The sequence below is a fragment of the Paroedura picta genome, chromosome 7, assembly GCF_049243985.1.
Source record: "Paroedura picta isolate Pp20150507F chromosome 7, Ppicta_v3.0, whole genome shotgun sequence".
Lineage (NCBI taxonomy): Eukaryota > Metazoa > Chordata > Lepidosauria > Squamata > Gekkonidae > Paroedura > Paroedura picta.
The window spans coordinates 60,735,681-60,759,188 of NC_135375.1; the positions used below are offsets into that span (position 1 = coordinate 60,735,681).

The 23,508-nt window shown below is 42.4% G+C and overlaps 2 protein-coding genes across 5 annotated transcripts in view; both read right to left on the reverse strand.

Moving 5' to 3' along the window:
• Positions 1 to 4,084, reverse strand: part of SECISBP2 (SECIS binding protein 2) — a 32,008-nt gene extending 27,924 nt beyond the window's left edge. Inside the window, exons 1-3 of one of the 4 annotated variants that reach the window (XM_077344503.1) lie at positions 3,952 to 4,029; positions 1,290 to 1,322; positions 487 to 632 (exon numbers count right to left, since the gene is read on the reverse strand). In XM_077344503.1, the coding sequence (XP_077200618.1) occupies positions 487 to 632; positions 1,290 to 1,322; positions 3,952 to 3,981 (209 nt within the window). In that variant the 5' untranslated portion in view covers positions 3,982 to 4,029. The other 3 variants (XM_077344504.1, XM_077344507.1, XM_077344505.1) reach the window with 3 other exon arrangements.
• A 1,824-nt stretch (positions 4,085 to 5,908) lies between these two features.
• Positions 5,909 to 7,798, reverse strand: CKS2 (CDC28 protein kinase regulatory subunit 2). Its single transcript, XM_077344508.1, has 3 exons — positions 7,631 to 7,798; positions 6,402 to 6,529; positions 5,909 to 6,193 (listed from the first exon to the last, which is right to left on the reverse strand). Exons 1-3 carry the CDS (start codon positions 7,687 to 7,689, stop codon positions 6,141 to 6,143), a joined length of 240 nt encoding a protein of 79 aa, XP_077200623.1. The 5' UTR covers positions 7,690 to 7,798; the 3' UTR covers positions 5,909 to 6,140.
• Positions 7,799 to 23,508: the final 15,710 nt, after the last annotated feature.

Genomic DNA, 23,508 nt, shown 5'->3' on the forward strand with positions numbered 1-23,508 from the left:
AAACATCTGATCCCAAATATTTTCTGGCTCACTCTCGTTGTGAATAGTCACTTTTGTGATGGCTGAATCCACCAGTGTATTTAAACATTTCTTGAAGATTGCACAGGAACAAGAAATCAGCAGGAATCCTACTTTTATTCTATCACTCTACTGAGCAAAATTTGAATCCTTCCTCCAAGCAGAAGTGCCAATCAGTTGAAAGATGGCTCATTAGACTGGGGGAACTTCCTCAAGCTGTTTGGATCCACCCTACCATTTATACCATTTTATAATAAAAAGCCAATTTTAGGACACAGAATCCCAAAGTCACCATTATCTGTGAAATTGTGAGATAGAAGTTTCCAAGTTATGAATTAAACTGCTGAATGGATATGTCAGTTTATTACCAAAACATTACACAAAATTTAACTCACCAAATAACATATCTAAATTCATGGCTTGGTAAATTAATAATCCCCCAAGAAATGAGATGAAGAAGATACATACTTATCCACTGGTGGTTCCTGAACAAATGGGTAGTATGTTGTGTAATATCTAGGAAAGACACATGCTTCCGAGGGTTCTGACCATGCCACTGTTACAGCTGTATATTTGGGGACAAACGGTTTGACCTCTGCTGATAACTTGATTCCCTGAGAAACAAAAGGGATTTTGGCTACATGCACTTTAAGATTAACCAGAAAATGTAAAAATCCCCATCTATGTGAACAATGTGGTCACAAGAAGAAAAAAAGCTAGTGCCTGTTCTGCTCAACTAAAATAGGGTCGAAGTAATTAAACCAAAAAGAGAGCAGTCAGAATTGTACCAACAAATGTGTACTCAAGCAAACTTATTTGAAATTCAGGTTTTGCAAATATCCAACTGACTTCAGGTCATAATGCAAAAATTCAAAAGTGTCTTTACTGCATGCACTACAGAAATTGTTTTAAGATTAGACAAAAAACGTCTTGATAATTAACAGCTGCAGAAGCAAGCACTGGCTTAGTTATTAGCAGAGATTAAAGGGACAGCAGGCTGCAAGATCACTGTCTCCTGTGTTATGAGCAAACTCCCTCCCTCTGACTTAAGCCTGGCTTTGCTCCAAGATTCTCAAGGTTAGGGTTCATGTCTGTTATCTATAAAGCCAAGGATTTGCAAAGGCAGCTAGGGAAGAATATGTAACTGAAACAGTCACATGGTCACTCCCAATGCCTCAACCCTGGTTAATAGCATGCTAGCATTACATCAATATGAAATTTATAGTAGAATTAAGCAGAAAAACCAAGAGGCTTTCAGCCAAATAACCTACTGACTGAACACCCTCTGGTGGCTGTATATGTTCCTGATGGAAAAACAACAGAAAACCAGCTTTTCAGTCCAAAATGTGAACAGGTGTTACATTTGTGAAGTGCATGCAATTTGTAAAAAGGTGATTCTTAAATTCTTTAAAATGTCTCAACTAAACAGAAGATGCCCTGAATCTCTGAGAAAGGGTGGAATAGAAACAAATAATCTGATACCTAGTTACATTCAATCCAAAACCAAGTTTATATACAAGTTATTAGAATTCCCTTATGCCTGTAATTGTACGACGTCAGAACTAGCTATTTTATTTATATTTATTTATATGTATATTTATATTTATAATACTGCCCTCCCTGAAGGCTCAGGGCATTTTACAGGGAACAGAAAACAGATAACATATGTTAACACATGTGATAACAGCAATAACATTATAACAACAATAACCTTAACATGATAACAGCAATTATAATATGATAAAACTGCAAAGGAACCTCAGCTCAACTCTTACTGGGACCCAGTAGGTTAGGCAGATTAGTGGCAGTCGTAGTGGGGAGTGGGGGTTAGGGGCCAATTGGAAGTGATGGTTTGGGTCGACCTCAAGCAAATGCCCTTTTGCAGGTCCTGCGGAACAGTTTGGGTTCAGGCAGATTTAAATCAATTGTCTCTAGCTGTGTTTCAGTCTTCAACAAATATTAAGCCTCCAAAGCACTTTTTAAAACTGCCAGATTATCATCGCTACTTTGAGAAATGAAATAATCATGGGATTTGAATATAAACAGAATGCCTTGATGCACTACTACCCCACAGATGTATTAATAATTTTAGGCTTATACTACAATCAGCATCAGACTTGAACATTATTTATTTTACCAAAAAATACAGCAGATATTTTGTATGTTATAGCCTAAAATGTACTCTTAATTTGAATAAAATATTCTGAAAAAATCCATCTACATATATTTGCCTCTTATGATTTTAATATCACAAAACAATAAGTATCTTCACTGTGTTTTCAACTAGGATTTATAGTTAAATGCTATCTGTTCCACTGCAAACAGTCCCACTAAAATTAGAGATTAATAAGAGTGGCTGACATTCTTTAGACTGGGACCAGCAAACAGCGAGACTAAATCTCCCAAGACCTGAGAGAAACTGCATCTGAGAAATTGACTTTCCTTCCTATTTTTGTCAATAAGGAAATGTGAAATTTGTAGGCTTGTTTGCAGATGTACTTTGGCTCTCAGGTCTTGGAAAATATGAATGTTAAAAAGGATTCACTCTTAACAAAATACAAGACTAGAATCAGCTTGTTGAAAAAATGAAATTCTTGGAATCTGTTCTGTGCATTGTACATGATCTAGAAAGGAGATATTTGAAAATGTCAAGGTGAGGCATGCCAGAGAGAGCAATAACACCATGTGAACAGCAGTGCCAATATTAAACACCCATTGCCTTCTGCCTCACTTAATTGTGTGAAAAACAGGCTTGCTAACTGCCAGCAGTACAACTAATATCCAGACTAAAGAGATCAGTTCCCATGGAGGAAGTGGCACCTTCATTGGGCAGACTCCATAGCCTCGTATCACCACTAAACTCCCTCCCATCCCCAACTCTGTCTTCCCAAACACTGCCCCCAGAACTCCGGGAATTTCCTAAGCCAGAGTACACAGTCCTGCATACACTCTTCCAGGGTATAGAAAAATCAGGCTTGAATTTTATAGGCACAACCTATTCACCAAAAGAAAGCATTTGATGAATCAGCCATTGCCGGAAAAATGTTCTAAACCATATGGAACACATTAGAATCTATGTATAATTGAGCCAACCTCTTTTTAACTTGAACTGCCACTTCAGGTGGGAGAAGGGGTGCATTTCTTTTGCCATAGCTTCCCTGCTCCAAAACACACATACAGATACTTCTCTCCCCCCACCCCTCAGGATGAGATAAACAGCCCCAAATATACTACTTCAAAGAGAAATGTCAGCACCTAACTTTTGGAGTTTAATTCCCACAGAAACTGTTTGGGACCTTTAAAGGCAGGGCAGACTGGGGGCCCAACACATCCCGGGAAGCCCGCCTCAGGCGCTCCCCTGAGGGTGACAGGATTTACCCTGCCCTGTCCCCCTGGCCACTGGCGGAGGATGTGAGGGGTAGAGTTGCCAGATCCAGGTTGGGGACGAAGTCCGGGGAGGACAGGGGCGAACTCAGAGCCCCAGGGCCCCACCCCGCTCCCCCCGACAGGCCACTGATCTCTGTCGTCCAGGGGGATCCCCAGGTGCCGCAGGCCCGGGCCAGGCTTGGAGGCGGCCACTACGCGATTCGGCCAGGCAACAGGCGCAAAAGGGCCGGGCCGGCTTCGTTTCCCTGCCGGGGGCTGGCAAGCGCACTTCCGGCGTGGGCGCTGCAGCGTTGCAGGGGGCGGCGGGCATTTCGCGCCGCCCCGACTAGGGAGGGAAGCTGCCGCCACAGGTCCGGTGCGGGGCCGCCGCCTTTGGCACTGCTGTGGGCGAGGCTGTTGCTCAAGGCGCGAGAAGCATCCCTTCTTGGCCCTCGGAGGAGCGGCACCAGAGACGGGCGGGGAGAACCGGCGCACTGCCTCGTCCTGCTCCGCTCTGCTCGAGGGCTGCTCTCCAGCCAAGGAGTCGGCCTCCTCGCCGCCCCTTACCTCCTTGCTGGCTGCCCGCTCTGAGCTCATAGCGAGCGGGAAAGCGAGGGCCGAGAAAAGGCCCAGCTCGCCAACGACTCTCCACGCCTACCCCAGCGCGCACGAAATACTCGCAAGCACGGCGCCGCACACGTACTAGTGTCGCAGCCAATCAACAGTTACCGAGCAGCCGCCATGACACCAGAGGCAAAACCACTCATCTTTTAAATTTAGAACACTGCTGATACACGCCTTTGGAGAGGCACAAGATTCCCGTTTTTATTTGAGATGATGGGGTGCTGTAACATACTTTTTGTTATGCTATTTCCTAGTTTTGTTATTTAACCAAATCTATGAGTACAGATTACACCCCAATGTCATTTGTTAAGGCAATATTTAATATACATCTATTAGATTTCAAACTCCTGCAATCATAAAACTGACAGTAAAAATGTGTTCATTTAATTGCACATTTCTTAAAAATTGAAGCCAAACAAAACCTATATTTCCTACTCCAATCTTAGTTAGCTTTCTGCTTTCCAATAGCCTACCTACCTTCTTACACAAAAGGATAAAATAATCCATTTTTCTCCCTACTAGATATAGCCAAGGATATAAGCAATAATCTGAAGTATGGTTGCTGTTTTCAACTCCAGTACAAGCAGCAGCGCTAGCCTGTAAAATACTTCACATGTCTACACAATATAAATCACCTTCCCTCCCCTCACAGTAGACACCCAGTTAGGGCTGAGAGCTGTGACCAGCAGTCACCCAGCCGGTTATGTGAAGGAATGGAGAATTGAGCCTGGCTCACCACATTAAAAACTGCCACTTAACTGCTACACCAAGCTTGCTCTGTATTGCTACTACAGGTCTGCTTTGAAAATGAGTTTTTCTGTTCCTTATGCTCTGGGGTTAGGTATGGGGCTTAAGTGCCCTTCCTTTGCCTTGTAGGTCTGCCTAATCTTTTTCTTGGCATTCCTGTTTTCTAGCTCTGATCACCAAAAAAACCCCAAAAACTTTTAATTCAGTTAGGACAAATTCTTGGTTAAAACTTGATCTCAATACTTCATTATGACCTAAATACATATTACTATGCATCTTTGATAAATAGAAGTTAAAAGCTATATTGACTATTTCTTTAATTATGACTAACCCTACCAACAATTCTAGATTTTTATCCAGTAATGTTGTTCTTGCAACATGGTAACATGAGCAATCTCGGTTTTAAAGAATAAAATTCCAAGAACCAAAGGCAAACTATTGTCAACAAAAACATTGGCATTCCTGATAACATGCTTTGTTTGGTTAATCACAGAGTTCTACAAGCTCTTTTCTCATGTTAATGAACGTTCCTAGAGACAAAAATAGGTTTTTACTGTTTCCTACTAAATGAAAAAGAACAACACAGTACTTGATAGCAGGTGACTAATTAAGTTGCTTGCAATTGATTTGAAGAGTTCAGATAAGCTTGCCAATGCCTACCTCAGTATAGCAACACCAGCCTTCCATTGTAGTTTCTCATTCAAGCAGGCCAACTCCACAGCTTCCAGGATCAGGCTAGTTCAGAGATTTCCTTCACATTATAGCTGGACAGTTGATTTTTGATGCTCACCCAAGCTATTCTGTATATTCTACGTCTCATCTCTTTAAAGTTTCTCAAATGAAGTTCTACTGTTTGTTACATTGTTTGCCTTATCTATCCATCTTTATTCAATACAAGCTACTTAAAGGGCTGTACTTATTTTCAGATAGTAACAACTGCTTATTACTTCTCAGCTGCATAACATTGATACTGAAAAGAAACTGGATATACTGTTTGTGTATAAAGAAATCCATGAAATATACACAAACCAGATTATCTAGCATTAAAACCGGTTTTATTTCATCAGCCCTATTCCAACAGTTCAAAAGCCAACACTTACTTTGACCACTATAGGAAGAATAAAAGCAGATCTTTGAGAACCTAGTCAACATAGTCTGTGTAACTTGTAAACTTTATTGAACACAATGGACAATCAAATAGGCACTTAACAGTACAAACCATAGCAGCCTACTTTGCATTTTACTGAGCTCTGTTGCTGTGAATAATACAGCTCATGCACAGGTAATTTTGTACTTTTTTTCAAGTATTCACTGAATACTACCAACATATATACATCCATATACATAAAGTTCCAGAAGATTTCAAAGAAGTTTCCAGAAGTTATTCATTTTTGCTGGCCTTTTGGAAGTGGTCTTCTAAAAAGGAGTATGTGTGGTTCTGTGGAAAGAAAAATAGAAGTGAGTACTGCTTAACAAACACAAGATATGTGTAATTCTTCAGTCCTCATGGACAATATTTCAGTACTCCAGATGTTAGCAATGTTGTTTTTACTTAAATACCTGCTATGTGAAGTACAGAACCTAACCTCAAGAAACTTGGGATAAGATAGGCACAAGATCTTGTCAGATAACATATTTTAAATTACCTGGCTCATGAATCATATAGTGGACCCAGCCAAGACTCTGCTGTACACCAAGTCTTCTCCATTCTTCCTCAGACATCAGATGAGTTTTTGGTACTTGTTTTGAAAGTTCTCTCGGTAACATGACATGCCTACCAGGAAGAAATTAAGACATTAGAATCTTTCAGTCACACATAACTGTACAGCTCAAGAAGAAGGCTCAATTTCCCCATCAGATGCAGGAGCATCAGAAGTACTTCAAAATTAGTACCTTTTGAGGTTTTTAACTACTGTCCACAGCTTATGAAGCAGATGCTAAGTTAATGTCTTAGCATCCAAGTGAACATTATTCAATTTTGTTAACTGTACACACGAGAAAACCTTTTGAATAGTTGGTTACTACACTTAAGCCCACATATGACATCTAACTACTTTTTCCATTTAGACAAGAAAGCTGGAAGAGGATTCCTTTAGATCAAGGGTAGTCAACCTGTGGTCCTCCAGAAGTTCATGGACTACAATTCCCATGAGCCTCTGCCAGCATTTGTCCATGAACTTCTGGAGGACCACAGGTTGACTACCCCTGCTTTAGATCACAATGAAGTACATAGGCAAGCTGCATGGAGGGCAGGTTTCACATGGAATTTCAAAAAAGGCCTGTATTTACACATTTAGATATTAGCAGTTTTCCCCCTCAAAACATTTTACATTGTTTCCTCCACAAATTTCACCTCAGGAGCGCAGCCACCACTCCCTGAGGTAGATTAGCCAACGAACTGACAAGCCCAAAGTCACACAGCGAGCCTCCACAACAGCGCTGGCAGTTCAGCCTGGCTCTTCAAAAGCCCAGGTCAAAAGGTGACCTGCCACATCCGACTGGCCTTCCCGTCAACCGAGGCCACGGCTGAAAAACACGGCTGTGGCCCGGCATCGAGTGCCCGAAAGCCAGACAAAGCCTCCCCCAGCCAACCCAGTCCGGAGCCGCTGCGAAGGCGAAGCTAACGGCGGGAGGGAAGGCGAGCAGCACGCGCGCCGCCCCCAGCCCGCCAGACGCGCCGCAGCCGCCCTCGTTGCCACGCCCGCCGGGCAGCCTTCGCGCAGCTCCTGCGGTGGAGCGGGGGAAGGAGCACCGGTGCCCGGCGGGCAGGAACAAAAGGGCGGCGGCGGCGGCGCCCGGAGACCACGAGGCGGGCAGCGAGCGGCGCATAAAGACAGAGCTGAGCCCCCGGAGGAGAAGCTGCCGACCCCCTCACCGGTACTCGTAGTTCTCGTCGAAGTACTTGTCCGAGTAATAGATCTGCTTGTGGGACATGGTGAAGGCTGCGGGCCTCGTTCGCCTCCTGTCGCCAGCCAGCCAACTGACTCGCCTGCACCCAAGCGCCCCCGCCCCACTCAATTTGAATCCAAGAGCTCAATGGTGGTTGGACGGCGGCGCGGACTAATCGCCGCGCGCGCTGCCACGTGACACGGACCGCCGAGCATTAATTTCCTCACCCGCTTCAATGGCTCCTGCGCTCGCTCAGTTTCCACCAATCAGAGGACGCCGTGAGCGAAGCCTCGTTTCGGCCCCCCAGACATGCGCATTCCTGCCTTTAAAGCTACCAATAGAATTGTTTCGGGGAAGTGGATAGTCGCTGGGGAAATTAGTAGTTTCTAGATTTTTTTTAGCCCGACGCGGGGGGTGTTGCTGGGCGGCTTCCTGGCTGGGATATGTTCGTTGTCGCAACGAATTTGAGGCAGAGCCGAATAGCGGCAGCCTTACGGCCCCTTGCATGCTGGTCGCGAACTCAACCTCCTTGAGGTCGAGGAAGCAAACTCCCGTTAATCAGCTTACCGCTCCCCGCCCATCTGGTTCCCATTGTTTGTTCTCCATAGAAACTCCATGTCTGACCAATGAAAGCTTATGCCAGAGCAAAATTTGGTAGTCTTGAAGTTGTCACTGGTTTTTTGCTTTGTTTTTAATTTTATTTATTTATTGTATTTATATACCGACCTCCCCGAAGGCTCAGGGCGGTTTACATGAAACAAGAAACGATACCGGGTTCCTAGATTAGCATGGCTGATCCCAGGAATTCTTTCCTCCCTGCAAAGATCTCCAACTTGTCTTTTCCTATCCTAGTTGTCTTTTCTTGGATTAGCTGATCAACTTCCATGGTCTAGTCTTCAGTGATCATCCTTAGATGATTCCCTGTCTGGATATCTGATTGCTCATTTAATTTTTCCTCACGGTGAAAATGAGCTTTATCCACCCTTTTAGTACCCTGCAGTTTTTGCCTTTACACCTATGCTGGTGACATCCAGCTTTACTTTTTTATCCCAGAACATTCCCACACAAACCTGTATTTTTGCGGATAAAAGATGCAGAAAGGAATAATTTTGCTCTCTCTCTACCGCACAGCAGCCTATTTAGCTTTTAGAGCATACACTTAAGAGTCAGCTTTTCAGAAAAATCTATAACATTCAGAGTCCTTCAGCTTATGGATAGCTGGATCCTATTGGCTCTCCTGTATCTGATATTTTTATTATTTATCAAGAACAAGAATGTTAAATGGCTGCTTCACGAACTGTAGGCCAAGATCAAGCAGTACATCCACATTATGGGCCTGTTCCTTCAAAGGGACTGCAACCCACCCCAAGACAGGAAAACACTGTTCTCAAGCAGCTTTGTCAATGACCAGCAGCACCTCAGACTGGACTAAACTTCAGTGTATTTGCTCCCATTTATCCCATTGTCTCCAGGCATCCTGTTGCCTTCAGAACTTCCACAGATTCAACTGACTCAGCTAGTAAGGAGAAGTTCAGGGTACATCTGCATATGGGCAGCACCTCACTCAAAATCCCCTGATAATTTCCCCAAACAATTTAATTTAGATGTTAAATAGGATGGGAGACCAGGGGAACCCTGAGGTACCCATATAAATCCCCCTGATCTGATTCAGTATCAGGCAGCTTTATGTGTTCATGATCTATCATTTGCTCTATGAACAATTTTGGGAGAACACCACAAGGAGCCTAGCTGGTGCAAGGGAGTATACCAGGAAATGCAGTTGATGATATGCCACATTAGTTCCCAGACAGCTTTCATTTTTTAAATACAAAAGTAGGCTTACATATTCTAATAGCAAATTCAGCCAAATCTGAGGATACTTGAATCTTAAAATGGCAGAAATCTGAAGAGGGAGGGAAGATAATGGTAGCCTGGTTTACAGAAGGGAAAGAGAGAAGGAGGTAGGAAAGGGGGGAAAGGTTATGGGGTCTTTTGAGAAAATAGTGGGGGAGAGGGAAATATTTATCTTGCAAGTCCTTGCAGGTTTCCACTTATATCATCATATTTTGTTATTGTTAGTTGTGAAGTAGTGTCCGACCCATTGCGACCCTATGGTCAGTGATCCTCAATGGTCCCCAACCTTTTTATCACCGGGGACCACTCAACGCTTTTTACTGAGGCCCGGTGGGGGGGAGGTAGTTTACTCCTCTACTCTCAACCACTGCCCTAGCGCTCTCTAATCGCTATGGTAATGTTTAAACATCCCTTCAAAATAAGATACAGACACACCACAACAATGAAGTGTGTTGTAAAGGGCTGGGGGGGATGAAGTAAAGGGCCAGGGGGGGGAGAAGGCGTCCTTCGGGGCCCACCTCCAATTAGTCGAAGGACCACATGTGGTCTGCGGCCCACAGGTTGGGGATCACTACTCCGGATGACATATATATATCATTATATATATATATATAATAAAATTATGGGCATGTGTACTGCCTTCCTAGCCCTCAAGGACTTCACATGGGATAGCATCACATTACATTGGCTGGAAAAGCATTAGAAAGCTGTGACAGCTGTGCTCATTGAAGACCCATGCTTCGTGTTAAAATAGAGGTACTTGTTGCAAGAGTAGTCTGCCACTCACTCAATTGTTGCCTGGTTGAAGATTAACTAATTATTTCTTCAGATAATTCTGGCTTTGGATGAGGTCTCTTTATCACGTTCATTATCTTATCTCTGTTTCAGTTTAACTAATGCAGAGGACATAATATATCAAGGAATTCCATAGAAACAGATGTTTAACAGCTAAAATAACAGCATCTCATGCCACTTTAAAGACAAATTACTGTATTGTGGCACAGGTTTTGATGAGCCAAAGTCCACTTTGTCAGATTAATGCATCCAATGAAGGGGCAGTGGCTCATAAAAACTTAATCCACAATAAATTCATTCATGTTTGCCAATAAATTCATTTGTGTATGCCACGAGACCTTTTGTAATATTGAACAAATCTCAAGCAGACTTTTATTTTTACCCAGGACGTTAAGTGCAGAAAATGCTAGATTTTTTAGCAACATGTAGTGGGTATTAAATTTCCCTTCTGTTGTCTACATGCTTTTTGCTGCTGTTTTTTCCTTTAGTTCTGCAAAAAAAGTTGGAAATTTTAAGTTACTTTTGTTGCAATGCTATTTTCATACATGCCCACTTTATAATTTGGCAGGTAGAACTGAGGTTTTTTGTCCCCAAAGAGACAAGTAGGATCACAGTCAAAAGGACTTTTTGTACTGTCCCCTCTTCAATGAGTCACAACTGCAAAAGCAGTTGCTGGTTTGTGAAGAATGTGTGATTCACATTCCTAACATGTGCCAATGACACATAATCATTATTCTGTTATTTATATAGTGCCATATGTGAGCAACAGCTCTTTCCAGTCTTTTTTGCCTGAAGAATTTATTAGTAATCCATTTTACAATGTATCCTATTATTGCTGGTGTCAAAAATTACAAGTTGACTGATACCAAGAATATAAACATATGAATGCACTGCAGTATAAATATTAAAACGACAGAGTTAAAGCTCCATGGATTTTCATTTTCATGCACCATGCATCTTTTAAGTCTTAATTGAATCTACTATTAATGTGTTGGTCTTCGGAAAACATGCAAAATTGTTATCAATTTGTTGAGCTCAATCTAGATGTCTTTCTTTACAACTGCATTTCTATTGCAGAGCTATCACATCTTCCCAGATCGAAAATGGGGATGACTCTGATTCAAAGTAGTGTTAATTGAGCCATTTTTAAATAGGTAAAATCCAGCTGATTAGCTGTTTGATAGGAAAACAGAATGGGATTCCAGTTCCCACTCATTCCAGGCCAGGAGAATATTAGTGGTTTTGAATTTTGTCCAGCTTTGAATATACATGCAGAAGTGTGCTTTAAGTTTAAATCATGCAATACTAGGTTACTGATTCACAGACAAGGCTGGGTTCTAAACATATCCTGTTCAGTCACATACACTAGTACCTGCATGCACATATGTGTGCACACGTGTGTGCACACGTGCACACACACGAGTGCTAAGTAAAACTAGTAACCACAGAATAGCAGGTTCAGCATGGCCAGATACTAAGTGAAACAACTGACTTGGACACATTCAAATATATAAGAGATTTAATAATTCCTAACTTGAAGGGGGGATTATAGCATTTTAGTAGATCTTGTTTTCATGTGTGCAGTACAATGTAATTAAATGCAATGAAAGGCCTTCTTTGTCCTTTTTTCCTTTCCTTTTCCAAAGGCACATGCCACAATAAGTTTGTTAGTCTTTAAGAAACTGCAAGACTTCTTGTTATTTTATTAACTGGAACATATTTTCATTTCATTTTTATATTATGTCCCACATTAACATGTTGTGCATGTTCCACATGAGTACCACATGAGAAAAGGGCACACCACATAATGGCATAGCAGGTGCTCAATAACAATCAGATTTAGAATGCTGTCTGATAAATTGTGCAACATCTTAACCAAATTGATAATATTGAATTTAGAATATTGTCACCAGTGCAAAATCCCATGATAGAAAATCTGATACTCAAACCAGAGATGATGAAGCATGATAGTTTACCTCAGACTGTGCAATATCCTACTGTCCCAGATCTGCTGGTTACTGTAATTAACCCCTTCCTTTTGGAATTAAAATAATGTAACTTCAAGTGCATGAGGAGTAGCTTCACAAATTTGTATTCTTAGGCTACTTGTATGTATTATATTACATATATCATTACATTAGTAATTTATTTATATTAGCTGTGGAAGCCTTCATAGTATTGTGGGCTTTTGTTAAATGAGGAACCTGATGATTGTGTGTTAAATAGAAAGGGTGGAGGGAGAACTAGCTAAAAAGTAAAATGTGACATATCACTTTAATGTTAATTTTTGAAAATATTTGTGTATTTTTTCCTAATGAAAATGTTTGGTGGTTTTATTGTACATTCTGTTTAGGTTATTTTAAATGGAAAGAAACAGATGGCATCAAGATTGGGATTTTTCTGTCAGCTTTGAACTGATTGTCTATAATGATGCCGCATGAGAGCATTATCTAGAATTAGATGAAACCTATATAAACAGCCTCTATTTCATGCAAGTATATTGCCTCCTCTGTATTACACACTTTCCCATAAAGTGTAGCATCAAAAAATGCCACTGGAGGGCTCATTGATTCCATTTTACATGCTTGGGAAGGTACTTTGGTGTGGGTCAGTACGGGTAACAATCTCCCATGTTATTCCATTGATATGCAAGTTACTTCTAAATTTCAGTGGGGGTTACTTCCAAGTAGTTATCCACAGGAATGTAGATATAAGAAATAATTATTATATATGCTTTGTTGTTTTATTTATTTAAACACATGTCTTGCATTTATTTCCCTCCTTAATGCTGTGGGTAAACAATAATAAATTACAGGAAAAGAATACTATATTCCATTAAAACCAGGTGAAACATAAACTATGGCTAGCACCTCCTCTCTCCCTTTTCACTGGCTTATTCAGGATGCTCTGTTTTCAAATACTTGCTCAGCCAGGGAAAGCTCATTATGTTGCCTCAGATAAGATGCTTGCCTCACAGAATTAGTGAATGGAGCATGAACTTCCTGCATGGCACCCTGAACTTCTGATGGATTAAAATGTTATAAATTCAAATACACACATACACACACAGGGCATCCCAGAAAAATCTTATGATGTTTTGGAAAGATGTTCAGTGGAAGGAAAACTTTTAAGAGAAAGCATGGCACATACACGAAGAAGTTCTCTACACACACTTGTTGTGCAAACAGATTGTAAATTTAGGACAGTGCCTCAGTCAAGCCTAGTTTTTATGGTAGCACACATTGTCTCTATGCTATATTGCAGTTAGTCTGTGAACAGAAAGCAAGTGCAGAAGCCGGTATGTGTTCCTCCTGCCAACTTTGGGTTGGGAATTCCTGGAGATTTAGGGGTATATGCACTATTTGTGTAGTGCGTAACTTGTGCAATGCACAAACCATACTCTTAGTTGATTATGTGTAAAAGATATACAGTTGTAGTGAAAGAAGACAGGAATTATTATTGTACTTAATACCAAGACCTCTGTTAAAAACGCCATGGTGAAGTAACCCACTATAGCAAATCCACAAAGAAAGAGAGAAGGGAAATGCCTACAATGCCAGCTCAAATCTCCCACCCACGGGTCTGCATTGCTATGGCAACATTCAAACCCACTCACATAAATGCAGCAGCAACATCACCTCTGGCAAGAATCAAGGAGAGTGTGTGTAAAATACATTTACTCAGCAGCATGGCATATTGGAGGAAGGATGTTTATGGCATAGTCTGGCCATTCTCATCACCCCCAAAATTTCAGTAACGAAAACACTGTTGTAGGCACCCAGAGAAAATATGTACAGAGACAGGAGGCCAGAATACAATCGCTTGAGAAAGAGAGAAGAAACCGCTGACTGACACCCATAGGGTCAACCTAAACAGAATTACACCTAACTCCCTTGATTTCAAGGGTGTAAATGCTTCTGATGACATTGCCAATCTCCTAACACCTAAGAAAACCTCTGGATGTCAAATTAATCCTTCATCCTATACATTAGATTTCATCCCAACCAGCATTCTCAAGGGCTAAACAGACAGCAGAAAGAAGTTTAGAAAGTTCTGTTAATTTCATAATTGTGATACCACCAAGTCATCATAGCTTCTCATCATTTGCCCCACTCATGACTACAGTAGCTCTTTTTAGTGTCAGATATTGGCTCAAAAGATAATGTTCAACAAAAAATGTAAAATCAGACATGGAAGAATATGGCAGGAAATTGGGTCAGGTCTGGGGGAGGGGAGAGAAAGGGAGTATCCCTTTCTCCCCCATCAGAATCACTCTCTTTCAAAGTTACTCTTTAGTCACAGCAGCAAGAAAGACTGAGGAAGAGTGCATGCATTCGACAGCTCACGCCTTGAATAAATCGTTGATGGTTTTAAAGGTGCTACTGGACTCAATTTTTGTTGTGCTACTTCAGACCAACATGGCTACCAACTTGAATCTATCTTAATGATACTCATATTGTACAGGTCTTTTCCCCTCTCTGGGGCCAGTAGCAGCTTTGGGACAGGGTGATTTTGATAAGCAAACAGTAGCAGCAGGGTAGAATTGGTTAGTGCATCTCTCTCTTGCACTATGATCTTGATTCAATTTGTGGCATACTATGCCTTGCTTTGAAACTTTAAACCGGTTGAGAGATTGAGTTACAGGCCTTCTGTGTTCATGTAGGCTGGCCCTACAAGTAGCTCAATTGTTTTTGTTCCTAAAAGTATGACGAAGAGTGATTCGATGGTTGTTATTTTTTAAAACATATTTCAGTTTTAGACGCACAAAACAAGCAAGTGATTATACCAGCTTGGTGTAGTGGTTAGGAGTGTGGACTTCTAATCTGGCAAGCTGGGTTTGATTCCACGCTCCGCCACATGCAACCAGCTGGGTGACCTTGGGCTCGCCACAGCCCTGAGAAAACTGTTCTGACCAAGCAGTAATATCAGAGCTCTCTCAGCCTCACCTACCTCTCAGGGTGTCTGTTGCAGGGAGAGGAAAGGGAAGGCGATTTTAAGCCGATTTGACTGTTTCCACACCAGAGGCTTCGTGCCGGACTGCCGGCTTGAGTTTGAATCAGGGCAGATTGCCCTGCCTCTTCCTGCTTCCACACGAGGGAGCACTTGACCTGGTGCACCAACACGGATTTGTGCTTCCACATAGGAGCCAGAGCAGCAAAATTCCCAATGTGGAAATACTCCCTCTGGTAGAGAAAAGTGGCATATAAGAACCAGCTCTTCTATTACCGGAAATAATGTTTAATTAGAAAGTTTGTTTAGGATTGTCCAAGGATATTGTTACAATGTAATAAAAGTAGTACATTTACTGGGGAAATATGAAAACAAGGCCAATTTAACACCAGATCAGTGCCATTCCAAGCAAAGTTACACCTAAGCCCACTGACTATGCATGGAATGAAATGGAACTGGAAGTCAATGGAAGTACAGTAGATAGTATGGTACCATTGTTCGTAGTTTACAGGAGAGTCCTTGCTGCATTTGTTTTCAGAGCATGTCATTAATGTTATAATTACGAGCCTTAGTCATTTGGCATTGCTTAACGTTTGTTTATTTCGGTAAAAATTATTCAGAAGCTGAACAACATTCCCCACTGTTCGCTTTCACTTTTAGGAAGTCACGGATACTTTATTTATTGTCATTAACTGTTCATTGTTGGACATTTAAAGAAGAGGAATGTAAACAAAGCTTTAAGGAACTTTTATACTGTTTGATGATATAAAATGCAAAAAAAGGAGGACATGAATAAGGCAAACAAAAGCAACAGGTGCCACAGAACACTTTTATTGTGAAGAAATGCTGCAGGTAGTCAAGCTAAAACACCTGACAAGCTCCCCCCCCCCCCCCCCGACCGCCCGTAATGTTAGCCACTCTGTGGGCTTCTAGTGGGAGAAAGCAAGAAATGTACCTTTAAGAGTAAAATAATACAAATCATAAGGGTTTGGGGCAAATGTGGGAAGAGAGCCATAGTTGTATGGCTATGATGTCTGTGTGTGAGGGGGTGGGGTGCGGTGGGGAGGCTATCAACAAATAATGTATGTTTTCAAAAGATTCTTTTAGCTTAAGATCAACCACGGGCTGCATACCGCATGAACCATGTAGGGTTTGTTCTTGTGTCTGGAACACTGAGCAGGCTACAGTTACTGTCCCCCCCCACCCCCACCCCCACCTCTAAATGCAGTTCAGTTGAACACTGGATGCGGCAGACTCCCATTGGAGTTCAGGTCACGTACCAGTGAATGAACCAGATTGCATGAATAATGTGCTCTTTATTCAGTGATTGGATAAAAATGAATGCTTTCCACACCTACATACATTCAATCTCCACTGCTTCCTGTGAGCTTGTTCTTCCTGAAGCTTTAATTATTTAGCCTCAGAGAGAAGTTGACAGTTACAAGTAGTCACGACTCACCAGGTTAACTCTCCAAATGCCATACTCCATTTTCATACCCAGCAGATTTCACAAAGCCTCATGGCATCAAAATGCTAGCCATTTGGAAGTGCTGGGCTATCTCATTAAAAAGAAAACTAGCATCGGCCTCAAAACTAGAAGGATTTTTATTTTTTGTTTTTGTAAGAACAATATCCAACTGCCTGCCTTTGATTACATGTAGATGAACATTATTCTTGCTCATTTTAATGTGTAGACTTTAAATATCAGTGTGTGGATTGTGTGCAATTAATAAGTCTTTAGAAAGTTAATTGTAAATGAATGGAACTGGAAATGTGACAGATCATCTGCTGGTCTCCATTAAATCAAACCCTAAAAGTTTTCCCTGCTGTGACTGTTGTTTGTTTCACTTAGACAGAAGGACAGGAGAGAACAAGCTGTCACAGATTGAAAGAAATAGGGCATTTTGATTTTCTAAAATGACAAGAGTACATGAAAGATAGCTACAGAAATATATAACAGTTTTTATAGATTTATTCATCGGGGCATTCTTTGTTTGTATTCTTCATTCTTATGGCTGAGTTTAGCATTTAATTTTCTATTAATTTTCTGTGCTTTAAATCGCGGTAAATGCAACAATAGCTATGTCCATTAAAGGATAAACAAAGACCCTGACATCATTCTTCTCAGTGTCTGACAAAGGAAAATAGGTGTGGTGGTTTTGTACTGCACAAACAATGAATTCACATCTGTGGAAATAAAAACCAAGAGTTAGCATTACACAGGATCTGGACGGTGAAGGGTAGGTGGACACCATGGGTTATAATTAAATTTGTGTTAGGAGTTACGGTGGACCATCCTGTTTACGGAGCCACCAACAGGAGGAGTATAGAGATACAGAATATCCTAGGTTGTTATGGCATACCCCAAAAGCCTGGCTACCTTGTGTTGCTTTCATTCTCATACCAGGCAGGATACCTGTAATCTCAGAGCTTCAGCAACAGCTATACATTTGGCAACAAATCAATAACTGCTCAGTTTAACTCTTTTCTTGACATGCAAGAACTTTCCTGCCACAAGCATTAAGTAAAAGGTTAATGGGGGATATTATGGATTCCCAGGAAAGCTTTGTATTGGCGAACTCTCTCTGTTCTTTAAATACGTAAGGGGGAGCAGAACACCCTATTTACTGGGAGTTCTTCCTGCCTCTATAACTTTGCATTTTTTTCTTCTAGAATCCAGTTTGTTCTAACAGCAATACTATTAAATTATGACAAACAGTTCAGATGTTTTGGTGCATATACGTTCTGCAGTTAGTAGCAGTGTACTATGGTTATATAATGGCTAATAGTATCTCAAGTACATGTATTCTAATTTTTATGCAGTATTTTATAAAAGTGAATTATTGTATTCCAGATTTTTACTATTTGAATTGGTGATACATTCAGATGATCACTTTAGTGCTCATTTATGAACTAATAAAATGATTGGATAGAGTTCTAATCCTTATATGTCCCCACACCACAAATTGCTCCTGACTACTGCAAAAACTATCTATTTACTTCTGTTTTCTGCTTCCTGCTATTTAACCAGTTTCTAGTCATATGATTAACTCAGGAATCTTTGGTGAGACATCTTGTCAAAAGCATTTCAGAAGGCCATTTATATAATGTCTACCAAATCCCCTTTATCTACGTGCTTGTTAAAACACTTAACAAAAGTATTATATATATTTAGTCATTAGGTATAATTAATATATTGAATTAAAGATAGCTTGCAATTCAAAAGAATACCTACTATCTATGCAAAATACAAAAAGTAAAGGGTACTGAAAGGGAAGAAAAAAATTCAAGTTCAGCTTATGTGTATATAGGTGTAGTCTGGGCTTGGGAAGGAATCTATGTAATTATTAGAGGCTGATATGCATTTCTTTTCTACTATTGTTTTGCTTTTGAGAAATATCTCTGATGTAGATTATATTCAAACAATAATATACAACATTTAGGATGCATATGAATGCCAGTCTCCAGGTGGCAGCTTGAGATCTTCTGGGGTTACAACTGATCTCCATATAGCAGAGATCCGTTCCCCTAGAGAAATGACTGCTATGAAATGTGTACTGTATGGCAGTGGTCCCCAACCTTTTTATCACCGGGGACCGGTCAACGCTTGACAATTTTACTGAGGCCCCGGGGGGGGGTAGTCTTGCCGAGGGACGTCGCCGCCACCTGAGCCCCTGTTCCACTTGCTTTCCTGCTGGTGCCCCTGCCTTCCCGCTGCCCACTGGAGGGTGCTGCCAACAGCAGCTGCGCAGTGCCACACCGAGGGGGAGCCCCAGCCATGGCGGCCGCTGGAGAGCACCAAAGGTGAACCAGCGGCAGAGTGGCAGGGCAGACCCCGAGGCAGCAGCCAGGGAGGAGGACGAGGAGAAGCTGCGGCCCGGTACCGACTGATTCACGGACCAGTACCTGTCCCCAGACTGGGGGTTGGGGACCACTGCTGTATGGCATTATACCCTGCTGAGGTATCTCCCCCACTCCAAACCTCATCTTCCCTGGGTCCCACCCACAAATCTCCAGATATTTCCCAAGCAGGAGTTGGCAACCTAGCATTCTCTCTAACACGATGTTCCTCTTCTGAAGGAATTTTGGTGGATGGGATTGAACTTGGGGTGGGTGGTTATTATTATTATTATTATTATTATTATTATTATTATTATTATTGTTGTTGTTCTTGTTATTGTTATTATTGTTATTATTGTTATTATTGTTATTATTGTTATTATTGTTAGATTTATTTCCCGCCTCTCCCGATAGGCTCGAGGCGGGTCACAACAACTAATCCCATTAAAATTCCCATTAAAATATCAATCTACTAACATGGCGGCTAAAAATCCCATCCCTCCCCCAATTATTAAGAGGTGAAGAGGAAAGGATAGGGGAGTAGCGTACACTCCAACTCCTAGGGGGGGAGCGATGTCCCTGATTTGCTGACCCCAGCCTCAACCATAGACCTGGTGGAAGAGCTCCGTTTTACAGGCCCTGCGGAAAGCTGACAAATCCTGCAGGACCCGCAGATCACCCGGGAGCTCATTCCACCAGGTAGGGGCCAGGACTGAAAAAGCCCTGGCCCTGGTCGAGGCTAGGCGCGCTTCCTTCGGGCCGGGGATGACCAACAGGTTCTCACCCGCAGAGCGTAAGGCCCTACGGGGGGCATAGAGCGGTAGGCGGTCCCTCAGGTATGTGGGTCCCAACCCGCGTATGGCCTTGAAGGTTAAAACCAAAACCTTGAACTGGATCCAGGCAGCAATTGGCAGCCAATGCAGCTGCCTCAGCACCGGCTGGATGTGGGCCCTCCAGGATGTTGCAGTGAGGACCCTGGCAGCTGCATTTTGTACCAGCTGTAGTTTCCGGATCAGGGACAAGGGTAGGCCTGCGTAGAGCGAGTTACAGAAATCTATTCTGGAGGTGACTGTCGCATGGATCACTGTGGCCAAGTGGTCAGGGGACAGGTAGGGCGCTAATAGCCGGGCCTGGCGAAGGTAGAAAAATGCCTGGCCCGCTACTCTCTTGACCTGAGCCTCCATAGTCAGGGAGGCATCAATGGTCACACCCAAATTCCTAGCTTGGGGCACGATGGTAAGTTGCACCCCTGCTAGGGTGGGTAAATGCGTTACCTGTTCCCACCCCCTTCCCCCCAGCCACAGGACCTCCGTCTTGGAGGGGTTGAGTTTCAGGCGACTCTGCTCGAACCATTCTGCCACGGCTTCCAAACATCTGGCAAATGGTTCCGGGGGGAGTTCGGGTGACCGTCCATTAGGAGATAGAACTGGGTGTCATCAGCGTACTGATGGCAACCCAGCCCAAAGCTCCGTACCAGCTGGGCCAGAGGGCGCATAAAGATGTTAAACAATGTGGGGGAGAGGACCACACCCTGAGGGACCCCGCAAGGGAATCTATAGGGCCGCGAGAGCTCTTCCTCCACAGCAACCCTTTGGGACCGGTTCTGGAGGAAGGAGCGTATCCAGCACAAGGCTGTGCCCCGTATCCCCATACCGGCCAGGCGATGGACCAACAGTTCATGGTCCACAATGTCAAAGGCCGCCGATAGGTCTAAAAGGACCAACACGGCTGACCCGCCTCTATCCAGCTGGCGACGGAGGTCATCCAGCAGAGCGACCAAAACCGTCTCCACCCCGTGGCCAGGGCAGAAGCCAGACTGATATTGATCGAGTGCTGAAGTTTCCTCCAAGAATGCCAGGAGCTGGTCCGCTGCCACCCTCTCCACCACCTAGCCCAGGAACGCTAAATGCGACACTGGGCAGTAGTTAGCAGGGTCCAGTGGGTCCAGCGATGGTTTCTTCAGGAGAGGGCGGACCACCGCCTCCTTGAAACTCTCCCGTACTCAGGGAGGAGTTGATGATGTCTCTGAGCTGGCCTCCTATCTTCTGGCCACCTCCCTTGAGGAGCCAAGAAGGACAGGGGTCGAGGGGGCAGGTGGTCGCCCTGACCAAACCTAGCAACTTGTCCACTTCAGAAGAAGAGAGCCGCCTGAAGCCATCAAACCTCACTACCAATGGCAGCCAACAGGTCTCCAGTTCATTCACTGTATTAATTGTGGCGGGAAGGTCGCGGCGGAGTGACAAGACTTTATCCGCAAAATAGTTCGCAAATGCCTCGCAGCCGATTTCCAATTGTCTAGTGTTTTGGCGCCCCTCAAGGGCGGTAAGTGATCTAACTATCCTGAATAATTGGGCCGGGCGAGAGCTTGCGGACGCAATTTCCGTTGCAACACTAAAATGATTAAGTTCTTTACCCTATACAGCAGTTTCTCCCTCTTCTCCCAGTGTTTATAAAATTGGTTAAAACAATTCTATTCTATTGATTTTTAATCTGCTGGTTGTCTGCTGCTGCATTTTGTTTTTGAACTGATGATTTAATATACTGTTTTATTGATACTGAAAGCTCCTCTGGGAGTCTTAGTACTGAAGAGCTGGGTAGAAATAATTTAAATAAATGGATTATAATGGATGAAGAGGTGTTTGTGGAGTCATTAATAATCTGTTAGATCCAAAATGCTGTCTTGGTTGGATTAAAAAACTACCCCCTCTGTTTCCTGTGTGTATTTTCCAGAACGAAATGTTGTAAGACCTACAAAAATACAGATTTCCAAGGGTTAGCTGCAGTGATTAAGTAACCACCAGATAGCACTTCACAGTTTCCTTTCATATCCAGATGTATTTGTAGAAATGTTTGTTATAAAATGGAGCCTATATGATGGAATCTTTTGGTTAAGACCGGGTTTCTCAACCAGGGTTTTGTGAAACCCTGAGGTTTCTTTTTTATTAGTATGAGATATTAGATAGCATTTGAAATGCAAATGATCATTACATTTTTTTATATAGCCAAGTCTTAAGCTTTGTTCTCATCACCTAATAAATAGGGATGGGCATGAACCAGCTCATGAACTAAAGTTCATGATGAAGTTTTAACCATTTTGTGGTTCATGAACTGAAATTCATGGTAGGTCAACCTAGTTTGTGGTAGTTAATGCCAGTTTGTGAATGGATGCCATTCCAGACTGCCTCCACTCAACAACAACAAAAGTTTACCGAACTTCAAAGCAACAAAGCAACTTCAAAGCAAAATGTGTGAGAAATTGTCCAGCCTTGAAAACGCCAATAAGTTCCCTGTGCATTTGATGTGTGTAGCATGCATTTTTGAACCTGGGCCTGACACTTTCTCCCTAAAAGCACTTTCATGGGGACATATTTGTGGGGCCATAATTTGAACCCCATAAATCCAATCTTCATGTAACTTGAAGGGCATGTAGAGGAGCATTGGGAGGCCCCCTACAAGTCTGATGTCTCTAGTTTGCACAGGGTCAGTTCTTTAAACGCCTGAACCTCCTAAGCCTGTACCTGTCATTTCCTTAGAAATGACACCTGGGTTCCCTACTGCTACCAATTGCCAAGAGTGGAAACATATTATAAACATATTATAAACAAAAAATCCAGCAGCACCTACAGCTGTGTATTGGCTAAGAGGACAACCTGTTCCACCAATAAACAGCTAAAGGATAAAAAGAAGAAGCCCCCAGGAAGGCCACCGTGCAGGTGTGCATCCTAGCACCCATTGTTTTCCTGGGTGCAACGGGCTTTGCCTCTAGTAAATCCAATACTCTCCAAACTTTGATGGCAGACCAAAGAGAGTCAGCTGGAGATTTCCTATGTGTTTGAGGTCTTTAGCACACTAGGAGACTCTTCTGCTGTGTGAGAAACCAAACCAGTTTGTTTGGCGGCTCAAAGTCCATGACAGTTCACGGTTTGTGAACCAGGCATGCCACAATCTGAACTGAACTGCATTTTGGGGGGTTTTGCCCACCCCTACTAATAAATCTAAGGTTGTTAATTTTAGCTTCTTCTTGTTTGGATCTGAATCACCCCTTTTGTTTTACAAGTTTCTATATCAATTTGGATTTTTAAAGTGCAGGTTGTTAAAGCGCATTTTTTAAAAAACAAAAAAGCAGCTATGGCTACAGTTTTCCTTTCCTAGGACAGAGTTAAAAATGTGAGGAAATCTCAGCATGACTTTTTGCAGTTTATGATCATTACATCCACATAGTAAACTATGAGCAGCTTGTACTGTGTTGTTGCTGCTGCTAACCTGTTCTTTAACAGGAACAACTTCCAATGCAGATAAGGTTGTAATGCATTTATCATACACGTACACACACTCACACCTTGGCAACAAGGTTGCCATGCGAACAGTGCATGAAAATGAGAGTTTGTGATAATTTTTATTGGTATTTGTAAAACAAGGAAAGCA

What these genes read in the sequence shown, in the direction of transcription:
- CKS2 (XM_077344508.1), bottom strand. Translation starts at nt 7,689, where the DNA reads ATGTCCCACAAGCAGATCTATTACTCGGACAAGTACTTCGACGAGAAC. An exon ending in GACGAGAACTACGAGTACCG is followed by an intron (nt 6,530 to 7,630) that starts GTGAGGGGGTCG and finishes TCTTCCTGGTAG; the next exon opens with GCATGTCATGTTACCGAGAG. An exon ending in CTATATGATTCATGAGCCAG is followed by an intron (nt 6,194 to 6,401) that starts GTAATTTAAAAT and finishes TTCTTTCCACAG; the next exon opens with AACCACACATACTCCTTTTT.